The 18367-nt window shown below is 34.9% G+C and overlaps 2 protein-coding genes across 8 annotated transcripts in view; one reads left to right on the forward strand and one right to left on the reverse strand.

Moving 5' to 3' along the window:
* The first annotated feature begins 1276 nt into the window (after positions 1-1276).
* On the forward strand, positions 1277-16115 carry LOC124178971 (splicing factor 3B subunit 1). Of its 3 annotated transcripts, XM_046562852.1 has the most exons (19): positions 1277-1528; positions 1846-2024; positions 2152-2238; positions 4372-4498; positions 6904-6983; positions 7430-7597; positions 7704-7920; positions 8248-8652; positions 8735-9198; positions 9334-9691; positions 9847-10139; positions 10220-10345; positions 10437-10658; positions 10762-10944; positions 11393-11581; positions 11679-11854; positions 11950-12222; positions 12320-12536; positions 12645-16115. In XM_046562852.1, the coding sequence occupies exons 1-19, from the start codon at positions 1501-1503 to the stop codon at positions 12801-12803; spliced, it is 3951 nt and encodes a 1316-aa protein (XP_046418808.1). In that variant the 5' UTR covers positions 1277-1500; the 3' UTR covers positions 12804-16115. The 3 variants fall into 3 exon arrangements, with proteins under 3 accessions (XP_046418808.1, XP_046418810.1, XP_046418809.1); XM_046562854.1 differs by lacking the exons at positions 1277-1528; positions 1846-2024; positions 2152-2238 and adding an exon at positions 6442-6510 and having other exon boundaries at positions 4481-4498; XM_046562853.1 differs by lacking the exons at positions 1277-1528; positions 1846-2024; positions 2152-2238; positions 4372-4498 and adding exons at positions 4522-5665; positions 6442-6510.
* LOC124178973 (prominin-like protein) overlaps positions 15225-18367 on the reverse strand; it is a 56079-nt gene continuing 52936 nt past the window's right edge. For 4 of the 5 annotated variants that reach the window (XM_046562857.1, XM_046562856.1, XM_046562859.1 and 1 more), the window contains one exon: positions 15225-18353. In XM_046562857.1, the coding sequence (XP_046418813.1) occupies positions 18341-18353 (13 nt within the window). In that variant the 3' untranslated portion in view covers positions 15225-18340. The remainder of the gene's footprint in view (positions 18354-18367) is intronic. The other variant, XR_006869931.1, reaches the window with a different exon arrangement.

The following is an 18367-nucleotide window of genomic DNA, read 5'->3' on the forward strand; positions in this document are numbered from 1 at the left end:
AAACACCCGTATTTATAGTCCTTCCTTGAGGAACAAGGATTCCTTATTCCTCATTTCACGTTTCATAGACTTTCCTCGACAGACTGAGGAGCCTTATTGGCCTCCTTCTTTCAAGGCAGGGCTTGAGCTTCCTTGAGGGAATCTTCGGCACTGCGATTGGCTGTTTCGTTTCACATAGCCAACGCTTGCGCTTGCGCTTGGCGTCTATGCACTTATGACCCGTATGACGCAGATTACAGCAAGTCTATAGGTTAACCAGGGTATGGACACTTAGACCTCCCCTCCACTCCTTATTCAAGCGCAGTGGACCAGGGCCATACCACAACAATAAGATGTAAAATTCCCATATACTAAGTTTAAGTGGTATCACTGACATATCGAGGCGTCCTCTGGAGATTTGATAATTGGCTTGTATGAAGTTAATGTTAATGATAAACTGTTTGAAGGAGGTTTGATTATTGTTTGGAAGTATCAACAGAGGTCGTCGTAATCAACATGTACCAACTATTGTGGGAAAAAATATGAAATTCCTATAATTTTGTTAGTGAAAACTGTTATTATGTTGGCTATAGCCCAGTCCACACCGACGAATAATTTGCCTCAAAAACTGTTGAGTGTCCATACCCTGAGGTTAACTTCCTTGAGGTTATACACTCTCATCACCGTCGCAACCTGACAATGAGAGCTAAGCAGTTCAAGTTAGATTTAAATATAGCCGAGTGGCGCTTCGATCAGCAGTTTTACCATCATAAGCAATCACATATCCCTAAATATGTTTTCTTTCTGGAAGGGAGAGCCAAGTTGTGACTATGAAACGAGGACGCCTGTGAGATTGAGGAAGCCTTCATCAAGGCGTCCTTTATCCTTGAGACAAGGCGGGACGATGAATACGGGTGTTATTATTTATAAATACAGGTGCGTTCCGAAACTAACTGTTGACAAGCCTTTATTTCTTTTGCGCTGCCGAGTTCGTAAGTAGCTTTGTGTCTGCCCTAGGGGAGTTTTCAGCACTACCAGCTAATTCCGGAACGCACCTATAAAATATTCCTCACAGCACTGTGAGCTAACACATCGGAACCACGTTTTATAGACGTGATCGGAACGCATTCCTGGTGTATACTGAATACGAATTACCTATTTTATTGGTATTCCTATTGGTTAAGAACTAGGCAGCAAAAGTCCTTCCGCGGTATTTTACTGCCCATGAAAATGCAGACTTCGCATGAGAAAACGCCACGAAGTAATGAAAACGCTATCAAATGACAGCACAAGAAATCATAATAATGAAATAAACCGAACGTCTCGCCCGCCATTTTAATTGATCGTAGTAAATCTGTTATCACCCACATCCATGGTTATTACCTGTTCAGTTGATTCAGATTCTCTCTCTGCCTTGTGTGTGTCGGTCAATCGTAAATTTGTGAAGAAGCAAGTGCTTGTTTATTCGATCAGTATAAAAGAAGCAATATTTGTAAAATAGTGCGCAGAAGGCTGTAAGCCATGGATTCAATTCCACGGACCCACGAAGGTAGGTTTTGCAAATTAGACTTCACGCTAGCCGAGGCATGACCTGAGCTGAGAATGTTGAATTGATAACGTCGCGCCGACGAAGCTTGACAATATATTGTATTGTATTGCTGATGATGCACACTTTCATTTCTTTGCATATTTTCGCCGAATATTTACACTCCCGGCACACACCTAAATAAGCAATATATCCTCTGTAAGAAAGTCAGCCGACATACACACAACACACCTTAAACAGTTGACGGTTGTAATTGGTATATAGTTTTTAATAGTTGTATTACAGTCGTACACCGTTATGACCTTTTACATGCATTACAGACATCGAAGCTCAGATCCGTGAAATACAATCGAAAAAGGAGATACAGAATAAAGAGCTGACTGAAAAAGAGCAAGTAGGGTTGGGAAAGACTGGATTCTATGATCAGGACATATATGATGGTAGCAACAACAAATACGATGGTTATGTCACCTCTATTGCAGCTAATGACGAGGTTGAGGTAAATATCTATGTTTATTCGCAAAAACGGATTGCCAAACAAAATTGAAATAGCTTAGATTGAATGGGGATAATGAAGAATTGAAATAATCAGGTATACGTAAGTCTGATCAAAATATTCTTTTCAGGATGAAGATTATGAACCAAGTACATTTAGTCAAAGCAAGAGGCCAGGCTACAATGCTCCGGCAGCGCTGCTTAATGATGTTGCTCAGGTAAATAATGGTTTACTGAAAATTCGAATGCCAGACCGTCAAAACTTGCAGTATAAGTAAACTAGTTTTGCTTTTGTCTCAGGAGGTCCAACAGGATTGTAAAAATTGTTCATTTTGTAACTATAGCGAAACTGTCCGTTTAAGATTTGAAATTGATCTATTTCATAAGTTTTCCGATACATTCCATTTGCCAAATTTACGGAGAGGTGGCGCAAAAGGGTTGGGGTCAATGAGGGGGTTATGTAACATCAGTCATATTGAAATAGTTGGAATTACTTAAATTGCAGGACCAAAGATGATACTTCCATTTATTTCAAGATGTGACTAATTTTTCATTTCCTGTATGACTACTCGTATTTAATTTCAATAACAAGTGTTATCTAATTATCAATATTTTTCACAATATTCCACAACCTGTTAAGAATGTTTCCTCTCCAATCTGATTTTTTTTTTAATTCATAGGGATTTCCGCAATCGCTTAGAAGCACCTAATTCTACAAGGTTGAAATTCGTAATGTAAATGTAACAATTACACTTTGTAAAAACCATTATTTTATAACTAGGGTTGTCGGAAATTCGGCCAACTATAACAATGCAGAAAACACTCATATTTTTCACTCAACTCTTTTGAAGTTATTTTAATATTGTAAAATAGTGACTTCGTGTTCAGTGTTCTATTACATTGGCATTATAGTCGAACCTAGATATATGGCCTTGTCATGGGGCCCGAGAAGAGAAAAAATTCTCTATGAAAAAACTAAAACTAAGGGTTCCTCTTACAATTAAACTAAATCACATCATGCTATTTCTCCTTTAAAATCCATGATCATATTTAACAGCTGAATAATTTTTTCTTCAAAAGTATTCCTTTTTTTAGTTACGCATACCATGTCATTGAACATCTTTTTTCTTTAGTTATTGAATACTTGAGTTTTGCGAATATACTTTTTTTTTTATTAAATATTCACATGAACAGATTTCATCAGTTTGTATAGTACCAAAAAAAAAAAAAAAATAAATCTAAAAATATCAAGACTGTACAACTGTTTCACAATCCATAACTAAAAAATGATGTTCTGGATATACTCCGTCTCCATGCATGCTTTCAAAATAAGATTTAGTCATTAATGAAGATATCACTATCTTGTAATATTGAAAAGACTTGAAACAGTTGAGTTCTCACAACAAGAGTATGATTTGCTTTATTGTGGCTTACTTAATTTCAGACAATGCCAAAGTTATGAAATAATAATTTATCCTGAAGGTTCATTGTTACATGATCGTTATCAACTTTAACTTCATCTTTGAGACACTGTCTCCAAGTGTGGCAGTTTTGCAGTGTAGTCGGATACTTCATCTGACTTCAAGTTTTTGGGAAACTCATTTTAAAATACCATGTCATTCCTGATCGATACTTTTTACAATATCAATAAATTAAATGTTCTAATCCAGTTAAATATTAAGTAATGGTTATGTAATCACTTTCAGAATTTGAAAACTGAAAATATGAAGATATCAATGTTGACATTCGTATGAAAAATTGCGGTATTAATCTACAAATGGTAATTTAGCATCTTATCAAAGTTGAGCTTACCTGGGAAAAATGTTTTTATATGATCAGAGAAAGTTCTATGAAATTATATCTAGAATTTGACCTGATAAAAATATATAAAACTATATGCATGTGATTTCACGTGATTTTGTATAATTTTATCTAAGTTAATATTTTCAAATTTGCGTTATAATTTCACATGAATTTATCTGATTATATAAAAACATTTATTCCCAGGCAGATAGAAAGTGATAGTTCAGTTTAATAACGATGCTCTTGAAAATGCAATTTACACCCATTAATATTATCTAATTGTAAGACCCTGATTTGCAGATTGCCATGTAAACATCTTATCTAGACCAAGCATTATGTTTGGAAATTTTTTTACATTTCCTGGAAATATCTGTATTTCTCAAGGAATATTTCTTACATTTCAGTAGATACTCTGTCTTGCTTTATTTGATCATCTCCTCGTTGAGTGCTGAGAGTATATTGATACATTGAGATTATTGTAATTGGTATCACATAAACCTCCCTTCAGTTTGCCTTTTTAAAATAGATTTTTTGCTCATTTTGAATAGAGTGAAAAGGACTATGATCCGTTTGCTGATAGACGACGACCGACAATTGCGGATAGAGAAGATGAGTACAGGCAAAAGCGACGACGGATGATCATCTCACCAGAACGTGTCGATCCATTCGCTGAAGGTTGGTAGTATTTTTTGTAAGGCTATAAATTACATTTTAAGTACACTGCAGGTGATTTATATTTATACATTCTATACCCATAAGTACATCATACAACAATTTTATTTTTGTGACTTCATTTTCCAATATATTTTTTAATGCATCCCCTCATTTATTTACTTAATCAGATGTCTCAAGACTAATGCATACGGTTTACACAACCGTGAAGTCAACAATTGATCGGGTTTTGCAGAATTGTTCATTGATGGAAATGTAACATTTTTTTACATCTTACGCAAATTTGTCAGGCATCATAACTATCAGATAATTGAGTGGGTGGATTTAATACTTTAGCGTGCGTCGCTTCATTTACGTGCTTTCATTGAATACTGCTTGGTCGAGTTTAATTAATTTATCACTTTCACATTGCTATTGTTCGTACCTTTCATCATCATATGATAATTTGGGCAATTTCAAATCTTGTTGAAACTTGAAAATCCTTTTTCTGGTTGATGATGTACCATTGAATAAAAATGGGCCTATCTGTTTTCAAGCATGAAGATATTATCCAAAACTACAATCTGCGGCGTGTGACAGTAGGTTAATCAACTTTGACATTTCTTGCCAATAAATGTTTGGGAAAAAACAAAATAATGTCGAAGACCACAAGATCCCATGTTTGGAATCGTGCAGTAGTAATTAGATTTTGGATATTTCTTGCATGGATATAATTTGTATTACAAAGGATAACTGAATTATTTCATTTCAACAAAGTCAACCTTATCTCTGGAATAGTGGAAAGTCTTTCATTAGACTGTTCAATACCATCTTGAGTTTCCATGCATGTGTTGCTACATGACTAGTTGTGCTTTGGCTATTTAATGAAACCAAACAGGAAAATTGGCATTTGTATTTGAAGAGTCAGTTAAATCTTGAAGTCAAATTTGATATTACCAATTGACTTTCACAGAAGAAAGCAATGCATTCCTCTTTACGACCAACCGAAGGGATCTTGCGAATTCAATGAGTACGAAACATCTGTAAAGATACAATAAAATTGTAAGGGGTTTGAATGGAATGAGCGAGTGAGTTTCTTGAAAATACATACTAATGTAAACATTTTTTTCCAATCTTAGTGACGGTCTGCACATTTGGAATCATCTACTTACCCAGGATACTATGTCGAAGGTTAAACGACATTAAGTCGTCGCCATTTTTAAAGATTGTCTGTTTCAATAAAAGATATGATGAAACTTTTTTTTAAGACATGCAACAAAATTTTAGTGAATAGTTATATAAAATACTGAAGTTGGTACACTTTAGATAACTTGGAAAAGTTCCAAATTTTTTCTGTTCACCTACATGGACTAGATAGTTTTAGATAATGTTCTAAATCCTGAAAGTCAGTACATTTGTGACAATCTGAATATAAATTTATCAAATCGTAACTTCTACTACATAGACTGCGAACTTACACAACTACATTGTAATCTGTATCTGTATCTTGTTTTCTTTCCAACTTCCTTTTCATAATAGAGAATCTGTTCTTCTATATTAATTAAAATTGTTTATCTCTATCGTTTTTTTTTTTTTCAGTTTTTTGTATCATCACAAAACTGCATGATTTAGTTTGAAAAGTTTCATCATATGTTACAGGCTGTACGGAGTCTTACATAGATTCTGACACATTCGATATCCCTAGAAATTTTACGACTCACGATGTTGGATGAATACCGTTAGCATTGCCGGCCACCCGCCGCAGATTCTGCTTGGCTTCTGTTCGGGCCTAAGCGCGCGGCCGGTAGTGCAAACGGTGTTCAATCAACACTGTGAGTCGTAAAATTCCTAGGGATATCGAACATGTCAGAATTTATCTAAGTCTCTGTACATAAGAATATTCAGTCAAATAGAATGAGTGGTCTGAATGCAAATATTATTAATAACGAGAATGAGTTGATTTTTAGATGGCTAAAGTATTTTACGATGTGGAAGACTTGAGCGGGGCTCTGCTCCCTATGGCACCAAACATTCACGTACGTATGCCAAATGTCGGCTACTGTTGCAGCTCTCTTACACAAGACAATGAAATTTCGTGCAAATATATTCTCAATGAATTTATAAATCGTTGAGTTACATTTGTTATTTTCGTAATGTTCTTCACTAACCTGTTGATACGAGGCACATATTTTACAACGAAGTAATGCTATGAATAATCATTATTCCAATGTAGTAATTACAGCAGGAGAGCGAATTCAGTAGCTTACTTGGAATATTAATTAATATTCTGAGGGCATTGACCAGATCTTATAAAGAAATCGTATAGGAAACAATGAAAGAAAAATCAGCAAACGTTTTTGGAAATTGAAAATTTTCTAGACAATCGACTAACAGTTACGCTTTGCGTGACGTTTGATTCATGGTTACAGGCGGTAAGACTCCAGATGTCGGCTCAAGGACTTACACAGAGATCATGCGCGAGCAGTTTCTTAAAGGAGAAGAATCTGAGGTAAATAAATTCAATATCAGGCCACAGATTATCCCATTCGCTTTTTTGTACAGTATCACGTGCAGTCTTGATTTTTGTTGTTTACAATTTTCCTGAGATATACTGCATATTAAATAATTGTCAAGTATACGAAATAGGGGTACAATTTTCTGACAATATGATTGCTGCTATTTATTGTGTAGAATTATTCTTACATTAGGAGAAGAACGCAAGTTTTGAAGAAAAAGTCAATTTTTGAAACTAGTCGAAAATATCTCAAAATTGTTCAAAAACTCAAATAAAGGCATTTTGAGTAATATTTTCATTTTAAAGTGAACGGATTATTTTATGAATAATTTCTGTACCGCACTAAGTGTTTTATTTAAAAGCTAATTCTGATTAAATTACCGTATACCATATCTTCGATGCCCTAATTCTTCATTAATACTTTAATATTATATTTACAGTTGAGAAAAAAATTAGTGGAGAAAGCTAAAGATGGCACTTTGAAGGCCAATGGAGAGCCGAAGCCTGCACCGAAAAAACGAGGTCGTTGGGATCAGACAGAGGACACGCCTGTTGCAAAAAAACCGGCCGGTACAGCAGCTACTCCTACATCCTGGGATAATGCTGATGTAAGATGAAGAACGGTGGTCGAGTTTTGAGATATCAATGGAATCACCAAGATTTTGTACCAGGTTTAATGAATTCGAATTTACATGCTTTAAAATTCACTTCCAGGTTACACCAGCTGCTATAAGATGGGATGAAACTCCTGGCCATGGCAAAGGTGGTGAAACTCCAGGAGCCACTCCTGGGGTTAGTACAAGAATGTGGGAAGCTACTCCAGGTCATGCTACACCAGGTGCAGTGACTCCAGGGCGTGAAACACCATCGCATGACAAAGCCGCATCCAGCCGCAGAAATCGTTGGGATGAAACCCCGAAAACTGAAAGAGGTAAGCAAGTTGTAGATGGTGGCCAGTGGTAAGTGAAATTCTGGAAGTTCTGGAAATATCCTTGCATTTAAGAGTCCTCATTTATCTATTCTTCTATTAGCTTTCATGAATTTTGAAGAGTTCGAAAGTGGTTAATGTTTTTCCCGTAACCTCAATTTGTTCCGGAATTATTGGAGTCAAATTTCTCCACTACATAATGTAATTATTTTTTCTGTCAAAACACGAATTAGCTTCGAAAGACTGTTGTCAATCTTTAATAATATTTTATTGTTGTTTGTTCAATAACGCAAAAGAAATTCATACTAACCTCAGCTTCAAAACTTGTAGAAACTCCTGGTCATAATAGCGGTTGGGCGGAAACTCCAAGAACCGATAGAGTTGCCGGTGATTTAATACAAGAAACACCTACACCGTCAGCCAGCAAACGACGCAGTCGTTGGGATGAAACACCCTCTAATCAAACACCTGGATCTATGACTCCGCAAACACCTGCCACACCGCTGACAACACCTCATCAAAGTTCTATCTTAACACCCAGCGGCGTAACACCTACGGGACCCAAAGCAATGGGACTAGCAACACCGACACCCGGGCACTTGATGTCTATGACGCCCGAGCAATTGCAGGCTTATCGTTGGGAGCGTGAAATTGACGAACGTAATCGACCTCTGTCGGACGATGAACTTGATGCCATGTTTCCCCCGGGTTACAAAGTGCTGCAGCCACCTGCAGGTATGCATTCCGTTGACAAAGTAAAAAGTGATCAGTCTTCACTCATCTGTTGATTGATCGATTAATAAAACTTTTGTTTCAGGGTATATTCCAATTCGTACTCCAGCAAGAAAGTTGACCGCAACTCCGACGCCGATAGCAGGCACGCCGCAAGGATTTTTCATACAGCAAGAAGATAAGAGTGCCAAGTTCGTTGACAATCAACCCAAAGGCAACCTTCCATTCATGAAACCAGAGGACGCTCAATACTTCGACAAGCTTTTAGTTGATGTTGATGAGGAATCTCTCAGCCCTGAGGAACAGAAAGAAAGGAAGATAATGAAACTCCTTCTCAAAATAAAGAATGGTACTCCGCCAATGCGAAAGGCAGCGCTCAGACAAATTACAGACAAAGCCCGGGAGTTTGGAGCAGGTCCTCTTTTCAATCAAATTCTACCGCTCCTCATGTCACCCACATTAGAGGATCAAGAGCGACATCTACTTGTTAAAGTTATCGACCGCATTCTGTACAAATTAGACGATTTGGTCAGACCGTACGTGCACAAAGTAAGTTTGTCCATCATTATCGTTAAATATAATTTTATACCTGTTATTAATTCGGAATAAGTGACTATTCTTTTATGGTAGGAATCTATCGACAGGACTTGTTTTTATCTAGAGTCTAAAACTCTTATTTTTTAGATCCTTGTTGTAATTGAACCCTTGCTGATTGATGAAGATTACTATGCTCGAGTAGAGGGTCGAGAAATTATTTCTAATCTGGCAAAGGCCGCTGGATTGGCTACAATGATTTCCACAATGCGACCTGACATCGACAACATTGATGAATATGTGAGAAACACGACAGCTAGAGCATTTGCTGTCGTTGCCTCTGCGCTTGGAATTCCATCTTTACTACCTTTCTTGAAAGCTGTGTGTCGCAGTAAAAAATCATGGCAAGCTCGCCACACCGGTATTAAAATTGTGCAGCAAATTGCAATTCTTATGGGATGTGCTATCTTACCGCATCTGAAGAGCTTGGTAGAAATTATTGAGCATGGTACGAGAATTTTACGTGTCTAATTCCTTGTAAACTTATATTGTCTAGTTTTATTTTGTCATTGATATTTTTCTCTGTCACATTTACTTCTTAATTAATATTTTGCATTCTAAACTGTGTTTCGAAACGGCATTAAAAGAAAACAATGTTCACAGGTCTCGTAGATGAACAACAAAAAGTTCGAACCATCACAGCGTTGGCCATAGCTGCATTGGCTGAAGCAGCTACTCCCTACGGTATTGAGAGCTTCGATTCCGTCTTGAAGCCCTTGTGGAAGGGTATTCGTACTCACAGAGGAAAAGGATTGGCAGCGTTTTTGAAAGCAATTGGTTATCTGATTCCGCTTATGGACGCAGAATATGCAAACTATTATACTCGTGAAGTAATGCTGATTTTGATCAGAGAGTTTCAATCTCCTGACGAGGAGATGAAAAAAATTGTTCTGAAAGTAGGTTCAAACCTTGATTCAGGAGATTAGCTTAGCTGCAAATTTTACAACTCATTTCGTTATCTCACTTTAAATTTTAGGTTGTTAAACAATGTTGCGGTACAGATGGTGTCGAAGCTCAGTATATAAAGGATGAGATACTTCCACACTTCTTCAAACACTTTTGGAATCATCGTATGGCTTTAGATCGCAGAAATTACAGACAGGTAAAGTGAAAGGAAACAAGATTTACGGCATTACCTATATTGTATTGATTGACTAATAGTGCGTTACTAATCTTTAAATTTATTCTGTCAGTTGGTAGATACCACAGTCGAAATAGCAAATAAGGTTGGTGCATCTGAGATAATAAACAGAGTCGTCGACGATCTGAAAGATGAAAATGAGCAGTACAGAAAAATGGTCATGGAAACAATTGAAAAAATAATGGGCAATTTGGGAGCCGCCGACGTCGATTCTCGATTAGAAGAGCAACTAATTGATGGCATTCTTTATGCATTCCAAGAACAGACCACTGAGGTATTTATTTGTTTTTTTTTCGTATCAATCCTATTATTTATTGCATATTATGAACTTGTAGAAATTCAATAACATAATACGTAATTGTATGATTCTCGTATAGGACGTCGTAATGCTCAATGGATTCGGAACTATAGTCAATACGCTCGGTAAAAGAGTAAAAGCTTACTTGCCACAGATTTGTGGTACGATTCTTTGGCGTCTCAATAATAAATCCGCTAAAGTACGTCAGCAAGCCGCGGATCTCATTTCACGAATTGCTGTTGTAATGAAGACATGTCAAGAGGTAAATAAAAACTTCATTTAACGATATATCTGGTGAAGAGTCCGAAACTCGAAAGAGTAGACAGATGTAAAATCTCAATGAATGTACACAACCCGCCATATAAATTACATTAAATTGTTCACTCATTGGCACCATTACCTCATATTATTTGTATTGTAATAATCGGTTTTCTGCTTCCAGTATAAAATTGATTTTCTAAGCAATGATTTCCCACGCGATTTTCGCACTAAAATGTCACATGATGTGTGACTGTTTGGATTTATACGTAAACTTTTTTATACATAATATTTTTCTGTACTATTGGTATTGTTACTGTGTTACCGAAGTGACATTCGCTTCATTGGTGAAATAATCCTACTCGTGCAGAATCAGTTTTAACTGGAAACAAATACTTATCTGAAAAAAAATTTCAAATGATCTATCTGCTCACTGTTCTTAACGTTTATAGGAAAAACTGATGGGTCACTTGGGTGTCGTGTTGTACGAGTATCTGGGGGAAGAGTATCCTGAAGTATTGGGAAGTATTTTAGGCGCCTTGAAAGCTATTGTGAACGTTATAGGCATGACAAAAATGACGCCGCCTATCAAAGACCTGTTGCCACGTCTCACGCCAATTCTGAAAAATAGGCACGAAAAGGTTCGTTAGTCTGTGATTATTTATCAGTTTTTGAAAGTAAAACTATCGTCATCTGAAATTGTTTGTAAAATTTTATCATTACTTCATTCATTTATAGGTACAAGAAAATTGTATCGATTTGGTAGGAAGAATCGCAGACAGGGGACCTGAGTATGTTTCCGCACGAGAGTGGATGCGAATCTGTTTCGAATTACTGGAATTACTCAAAGCGCATAAGAAAGCAATTAGAAGAGCTACGGTCAACACCTTTGGATACATCGCGAAGGCTATTGGGTAAGTTGACCAAGTGAAACGAATAATGAATAAAATTGTCACTTGAAAGATACTTTGTTTTATATTTATTACTTTTTTGTTAACGTTTATTTTAGGCCTCACGACGTTTTGGCAACGTTACTCAATAATCTCAAAGTTCAAGAACGACAAAATCGCGTTTGCACAACAGTCGCCATTGCTATAGTTGCGGAAACTTGTAGTCCTTTCACAGTTTTGCCAGCATTGATGAACGAGTACAGAGTTCCCGAGCTTAATGTTCAAAACGGTGTATTAAAATCGCTTTCCTTTTTATTTGAATATATTGGAGAAATGGGCAAAGATTACATATATGCCGTTAGTCCATTACTGGAAGATGCCCTTATGGACAGGTAAGTGCACGCATTATTCACGACTTTATTAACGATTCGTCATTCCATTTAGCTCAAATTAGTTTGATACAATTTCTTCTTGTTTCCTGATCACTAGGGACCTGGTACACAGACAGACTGCTTGTGCTGCAATCAAGCACATGGCTTTAGGAGTTTACGGCTTTGGCTGTGAAGATGCTCTGATCCATCTCCTGAATCACGTTTGGCCTAATGTTTTTGAAACCTCTCCCCATTTGGTCCAGGCTTTCATGGATGCTGTAGATGGTCTTCGCGTCGCATTGGGCCCGATAAAAATTCTTCAGTATACATTACAAGTAATTGCAAATATTAAGCAATCGTTAATTCTAACTCAGTTGTCAGTTTGTATATACAATAAGTGTTATTATCAATCATTGAAAATTAAATATGCTATTTTTTTACAGGGGCTATTTCACCCAGCTAGAAAAGTTCGAGACGTCTATTGGAAAATATATAATTCTCTTTATATTGGCGGACAGGATGCGCTTGTGGCCGGGTATCCACGGATTTTAAATGACCCGAAGAACCAATACATTAGGTACGAATTAGACTATGTTTTATAACTGACATTATTTGAGATGTAATTTATAAATCATTTCATCAAATCGCAACGTGGTGACTTTTGCAAGAATTCTTTGCAGCATTTGGTGATTGATCACAATTTATAAATTGTACTTGGCATATTATCTATAACAATGAAATCACACTCTAATTTGTATATGTATCAGGGGAACCCAAAAGTCATTAATAAAAATTATGACTATATTTGAAATTGAAATAAAATAGGGTTTGTAAAATTGGAATTCAGGTACATTAAACAACTCTGTAAAATGAATGACAATACCCAACACTAATCTAGTAATATACTTAACTCTATTACTGGATGCAGAAAATTATGGCACAGATATTTTAGTGAGAAAACAATTATCACTTAGTTGTGCTGCAATTGGTATGTAAGGAATCTTATTTGTGTCACAAACTTTCACGAGAACCCAGTCACGACATTTCTTACACAGGCTTAAAGTCATTGTTTGATATATAAAACACACTTCTGCCTTAATATTAAAAATTGCACTTCAACAGTTTGGTTTGGTTAAACTGGATTAATCCCAAAAGTATTATTACTATACACACATATCTATGTTCACTCGTGATCGATAATTTATAACTCTGTGAACAATACAAGATACCTCAATTTCTGGACATCAATTCATAACTCTTGCAGAAAATACTGTAAATTTAGTAATGGCATACCCTCTATGGAAATGCACTAAAACAATCGTGATTACGAACATCTAATAAATATCTAAAGTAATGGTGATGTGCATGGTATCATTTCAAATTTCGGAGGTGGCTTTTTATGGCTTGAAGTCTTCATAAAGTATTTCATGACTAGGATTCCGCGATACAGTAAATGTCATCACCAGGCCTTCCATGGACTTGTGATGTAAATAAATTGAGAAGACGAAGCAAAATTATGTCTTTATCGTCAGAGCATAATTAGTCACATTAATTGGTCACTTGACTGCAATGGTTTCATGAAATTACAATTAATTATTTGCAATTTGTATGATCACTGACCCGCTACTATCCACTAAACGCGAATTTACTTTGTACCAATTTAGTATCTATAAGCGTATGGTGTACACTCACATTTAGTGCTCTTGAGTAAACCACCTTTTTCATAGTTAATGATCAAGTGTCACAGCAAATAATAAATATTGTATCATGTTCATCTGTTCTAATTTGTCGAATTAACACCTGTTATTCGCTACTCCTAGTGAGACTTTGACATCACCCCTCTGTAGCCTTTACTACTACTCAGTCGTATATTCACATCATTTGAGCAGATAGCCTGTACGTGATAATCATTGAGCTTGTATTGAATTAGCCTGAAAAGTAAACGACGCAAGTGGGAGCTCAAACTTTATTTTCAGTCCATTTATTCGCAATGTATTTGATGCTTCAGTTTCGGAAAGATTAGGAATTAATAATATTAAATTTAAACCACTTTTGTTATCAATTTGATAGTGAAATATCTAAGAATTGAAAATTATATTCATTTTGGTGTAAATTTACGTCGTTATCAAACAAAGTACAATAAGTACTAACCTATAATATAGTTGTATAGACCAGTAAAGTTGTCGACCCTTTCCTTACCTGGGGCTTACTGTATTATTAGTTGAATATTCACTTTTACGAATCAAATTCCAGCTGATAGACCTATATGCATTTACATGCAATATGTATCTATATTGGTGTATGACCAACTGGCTATCGTAATAATTTTACGTATCAATGAAGAAAATTGAATACCCATATTTATGTTTTACAAATTTGATATTGATCTGCTAAAATAAAAAAATGATATTGCTAGAATGATGTAGATACGAGTGTGGCAATTTTCTCTTATTATTATTATATGTATATGTATTTAACACTACTGTTTTTAGTCACCCGAACGTGGAAATAGTTTTGTAACATAGTATTGTATTTAGCGTCCGACTCATCAAATAGTTTCATCATGATATTTGCAAATTGACCGAGTAATCCTTAATCTAGTAGTCTTTGTGAGTAAGTTCGATAATAAATCTAAATGTACCAGAATGTATGTAAATTATGGTTTTCTTCACGATCCGCTATCATGAAGTTGATACCTATAATTAGGGTAGAGACGCCGTTTGGGGTGCCATCTTTGGCAAGCCAACTAACTACTCAACTTTCAATTACTTCAAGTACTGAAAATTTTCTACAGTAAATGTCGATGGAACTTTTGACCACTCGATTGTTTGCAAAACAAATGTTACAACGATCAAAACTCGTAACACTTTTGTGGCATTTCTGGTCAGATCTTTATTTACATGCAATTGGTCAAATAGATCAATTCAATTATATGGTCACATATGGTACTAAAGTAGCCAAAAATGGTACTTAAATCATATGTAGGCAACATAGAGGTTGATAGAGGTAAGTAGCAAAATATGTTTAATATAAAATAGATATATTTTAAACTGTGATACACTTATTTTTTTCTTTTGCCTTTTTATAATCAATTTCAACAAACACAATAGGTACAATTGAAAAAAAGATTTCATCTACGGAAAACTATCATTGTTATACATTATTGACTCAAAGTTACTGGAATATTTTGGAGAAGGAAGAACAAAGTGTTACAGGAATAGGACAGCCATAAAGCTTGAAACAAGCCCAGCCTAAAAAAGTGTGCTAAATCATGAATGGACCAATTTAAATACTATGAAGTAACTATTTGTATTCTAAATGTATCAAAAAGAACGCGAAACTCGTCAAGTGAATAAATAATTTCAACAGCTAGAGGTGCTTTCAGACTAATACATCAGAATCCATATTTTTGTTTGTAAGAAATTTCGTTAGTTCTCCAAAATATCCTCATTGAAAGTATTGAAATACGTTCTTTGCCAAAGTTTTTGAGCAGATTGTATTATCGAAACGTTTACTATTATAATATAAAATTAATTTAAAATTGCATTTCAATGAAACAATGAACTAAGTTACTCTAGTTATTTTTACATTTCCCTCTCTGATGAATGCACAAACGTAGATATATCTCCTTCAGATAGAAGTTCTACACATTCGACATTAATCATGTAGCCCAAGAGTATAATTAGAGAAAGAATGCTGGACAATAAAGAAACTTCCTGTAATGAACAGCAAGCACCACAATGGCAAGATACTTACACGTTATAGTGCAGCTTGCATGCTTTGATTTACCAATTTCTGTATGTTAATATGCTGGTATTTGACAGAGTAATAAGTATCGAAGAGTGGCTAAAAAAATGTTATATTCACATTATACCCAACACGCTTTCTTTGTGTATACTCTTTTTCCGGTTCAATCTGCGGAAAAAACATTCGCGTGAATCGCAAAGTATCGTTTACTTCCGTTTTCATTTATGTATATAGTAGTAGTCGCATCACAACTGTTAAAATATGTGTGATATTTTGTGTAAATTCAACTAGTAATAATAAAAAAAAAACAAAAATAAAGCAATTACTTTCTGTTCATTCAGATTTTTTCCATTATTGATCGAGATGAGGGTCAAATTAGAAATCGTTTTTTGAAGAAAAAAAAAACACCGTTCAAAATAAAATAAGGAAACTGTAACTCTCTGCACCTAATAATTTCAAATGCAAAAAACAACTGTATGGATTTTCCGATATCTCATGTTAGACAATAATAAATGGATCTAAAAGGTTTTGATATAAGTATGTAAATTTTAATTCTTTCACAGTTGCATTATGAGTGAAAAGGTATTTACAAGTGAAAATAAACGCACTGTGATACAACGTCAAGTAGATGAATGCAAAGCTGGTTGACCCACGCAATATAATCATTTCACTCTGTCCATTTTTAAAAAACCCACATTCATCTCACAATCAGCCACGTACACATACATACAATATTATTTAAAAATGTAATACATACTCTAGGAGGAAATTATATTTAATTATTTATATTGATACAGTTCTATAGTTTGATATATATTTAAAAGTCCTTGCCATAAGGATTAAAATTTTGTGCTTTTCGTTCTTGAGAATCTTCTATTTTCAGGAAACTGCCACTGACTAAATAAATTCATATAATTGAATTGCCGACATATACTCACATTGTATATGTGTGCATGGATAATACTACCATGCCAATTTTCAATCTTCGAGATTACAAGGAACAAACTCACAAATTTCATGCTCAGGAGCTCAGATCTCTAAAAAGTAATGACATTCAGAATACAAATTGTACCTAAGAACATCAATGACTAAATGCAAGTTACTGGTTTACACACATATCTCGGTATCGACATTGAAAGATAAGCCATTTGTGTTTTAAACTGGTTGCAAATGATCAATACCATTAATCAGTACCATGCATTAGAGGCTTGCGATGCATGTGTGTGATTTGAAGTTTGGATTTTATGGTCCGAATTATAACATTTGCTAAGTAAAAGTGTAGTTAAACTTTGAATATCCTCCCTTTTGGATTATTTATACACAAATATATAGAAGATCTTATGCAATGTAAAAACAATCTCGAATTCTTATCAATAAGTTATAGAATGATAAAAAGTTCACTTATACAATATGGGGTATTTATAATAAGTGATCTTATGTCTAGAAAATTCATTTTCTAATACAATGAAACATAAAAGTAAATAGTCTTAATTGAAAGTAATAATTGCTTCGAGTTTTAAAGTAGTAGAAATAAAAAATTTCTAGATATAAGATCGAATAACAATCCGTACAATCGCAAAATATCACAATAAGTATTTTCAGATCGTAGAAATTATGCAAAATTGTTTGGCATTCTAATATGGCTTTGTCCACAGTGAAAACGATAAAAGAAAACAAATATTCTAGGAGAAATAACTTAGAAACCATTCAAATCATCAGGTTTCATTGAACACACTCATCGAAAGAACGTAACGTTAATAATAATTGATAACATATTTATTAATAATTTCTCCCTATCATAATGATATGCTAAATGAAAATGTGAATCTGATAAACTTATGGCAGAGAAATATGTTAACCAATTATTATCTTTGTTTGTATAGATGCTGATTATACCTCTGATAAATTAGGAACTAATTGCAGAAAAAATATCGAGTTAGGTTTTTGTATTACAATATAATTGATATATAACCAGTTAGTAACTAACGAGAACATATAAAAACTTTTTTTGTATTCCGTCTTTGAGAAAAATGCAATATTTATGTTTTGTTTTAAGCCTTGAACTTTTTAATGTCACACTTTATTTCTAAGCAATTCGTTTTCAAAGTAACTTCGTCAGCTTCTCAAAAAAGCTTCATCCGCAGCACCCTGAAGAAATTCCCAATAAACAGAATTGCTTACAAATCATTTTAAAACAGTCTATTCTATCTTGGTCTCTGAATTTTGATGTTTTAATGAGTCGTGGCATGCACGTTGACCCTCTTCGTTAGACATAATCCCATTTGTTTTTAGATCTATCCTTCTGTCTTTGGGTTCGCTTATAGCTGCGTGTCAAGCTGTGCGTCGCTGCACTGCTGAGTGCAGTCTTGGTACATGCCACGGTACCTATTTCCTAATTTCTGTCCCTGAAAAATAAGTA

This window comes from Neodiprion fabricii, chromosome 3 (genome assembly GCF_021155785.1).
Source record: "Neodiprion fabricii isolate iyNeoFabr1 chromosome 3, iyNeoFabr1.1, whole genome shotgun sequence".
NCBI classification, from domain to species: domain Eukaryota; kingdom Metazoa; phylum Arthropoda; class Insecta; order Hymenoptera; family Diprionidae; genus Neodiprion; species Neodiprion fabricii.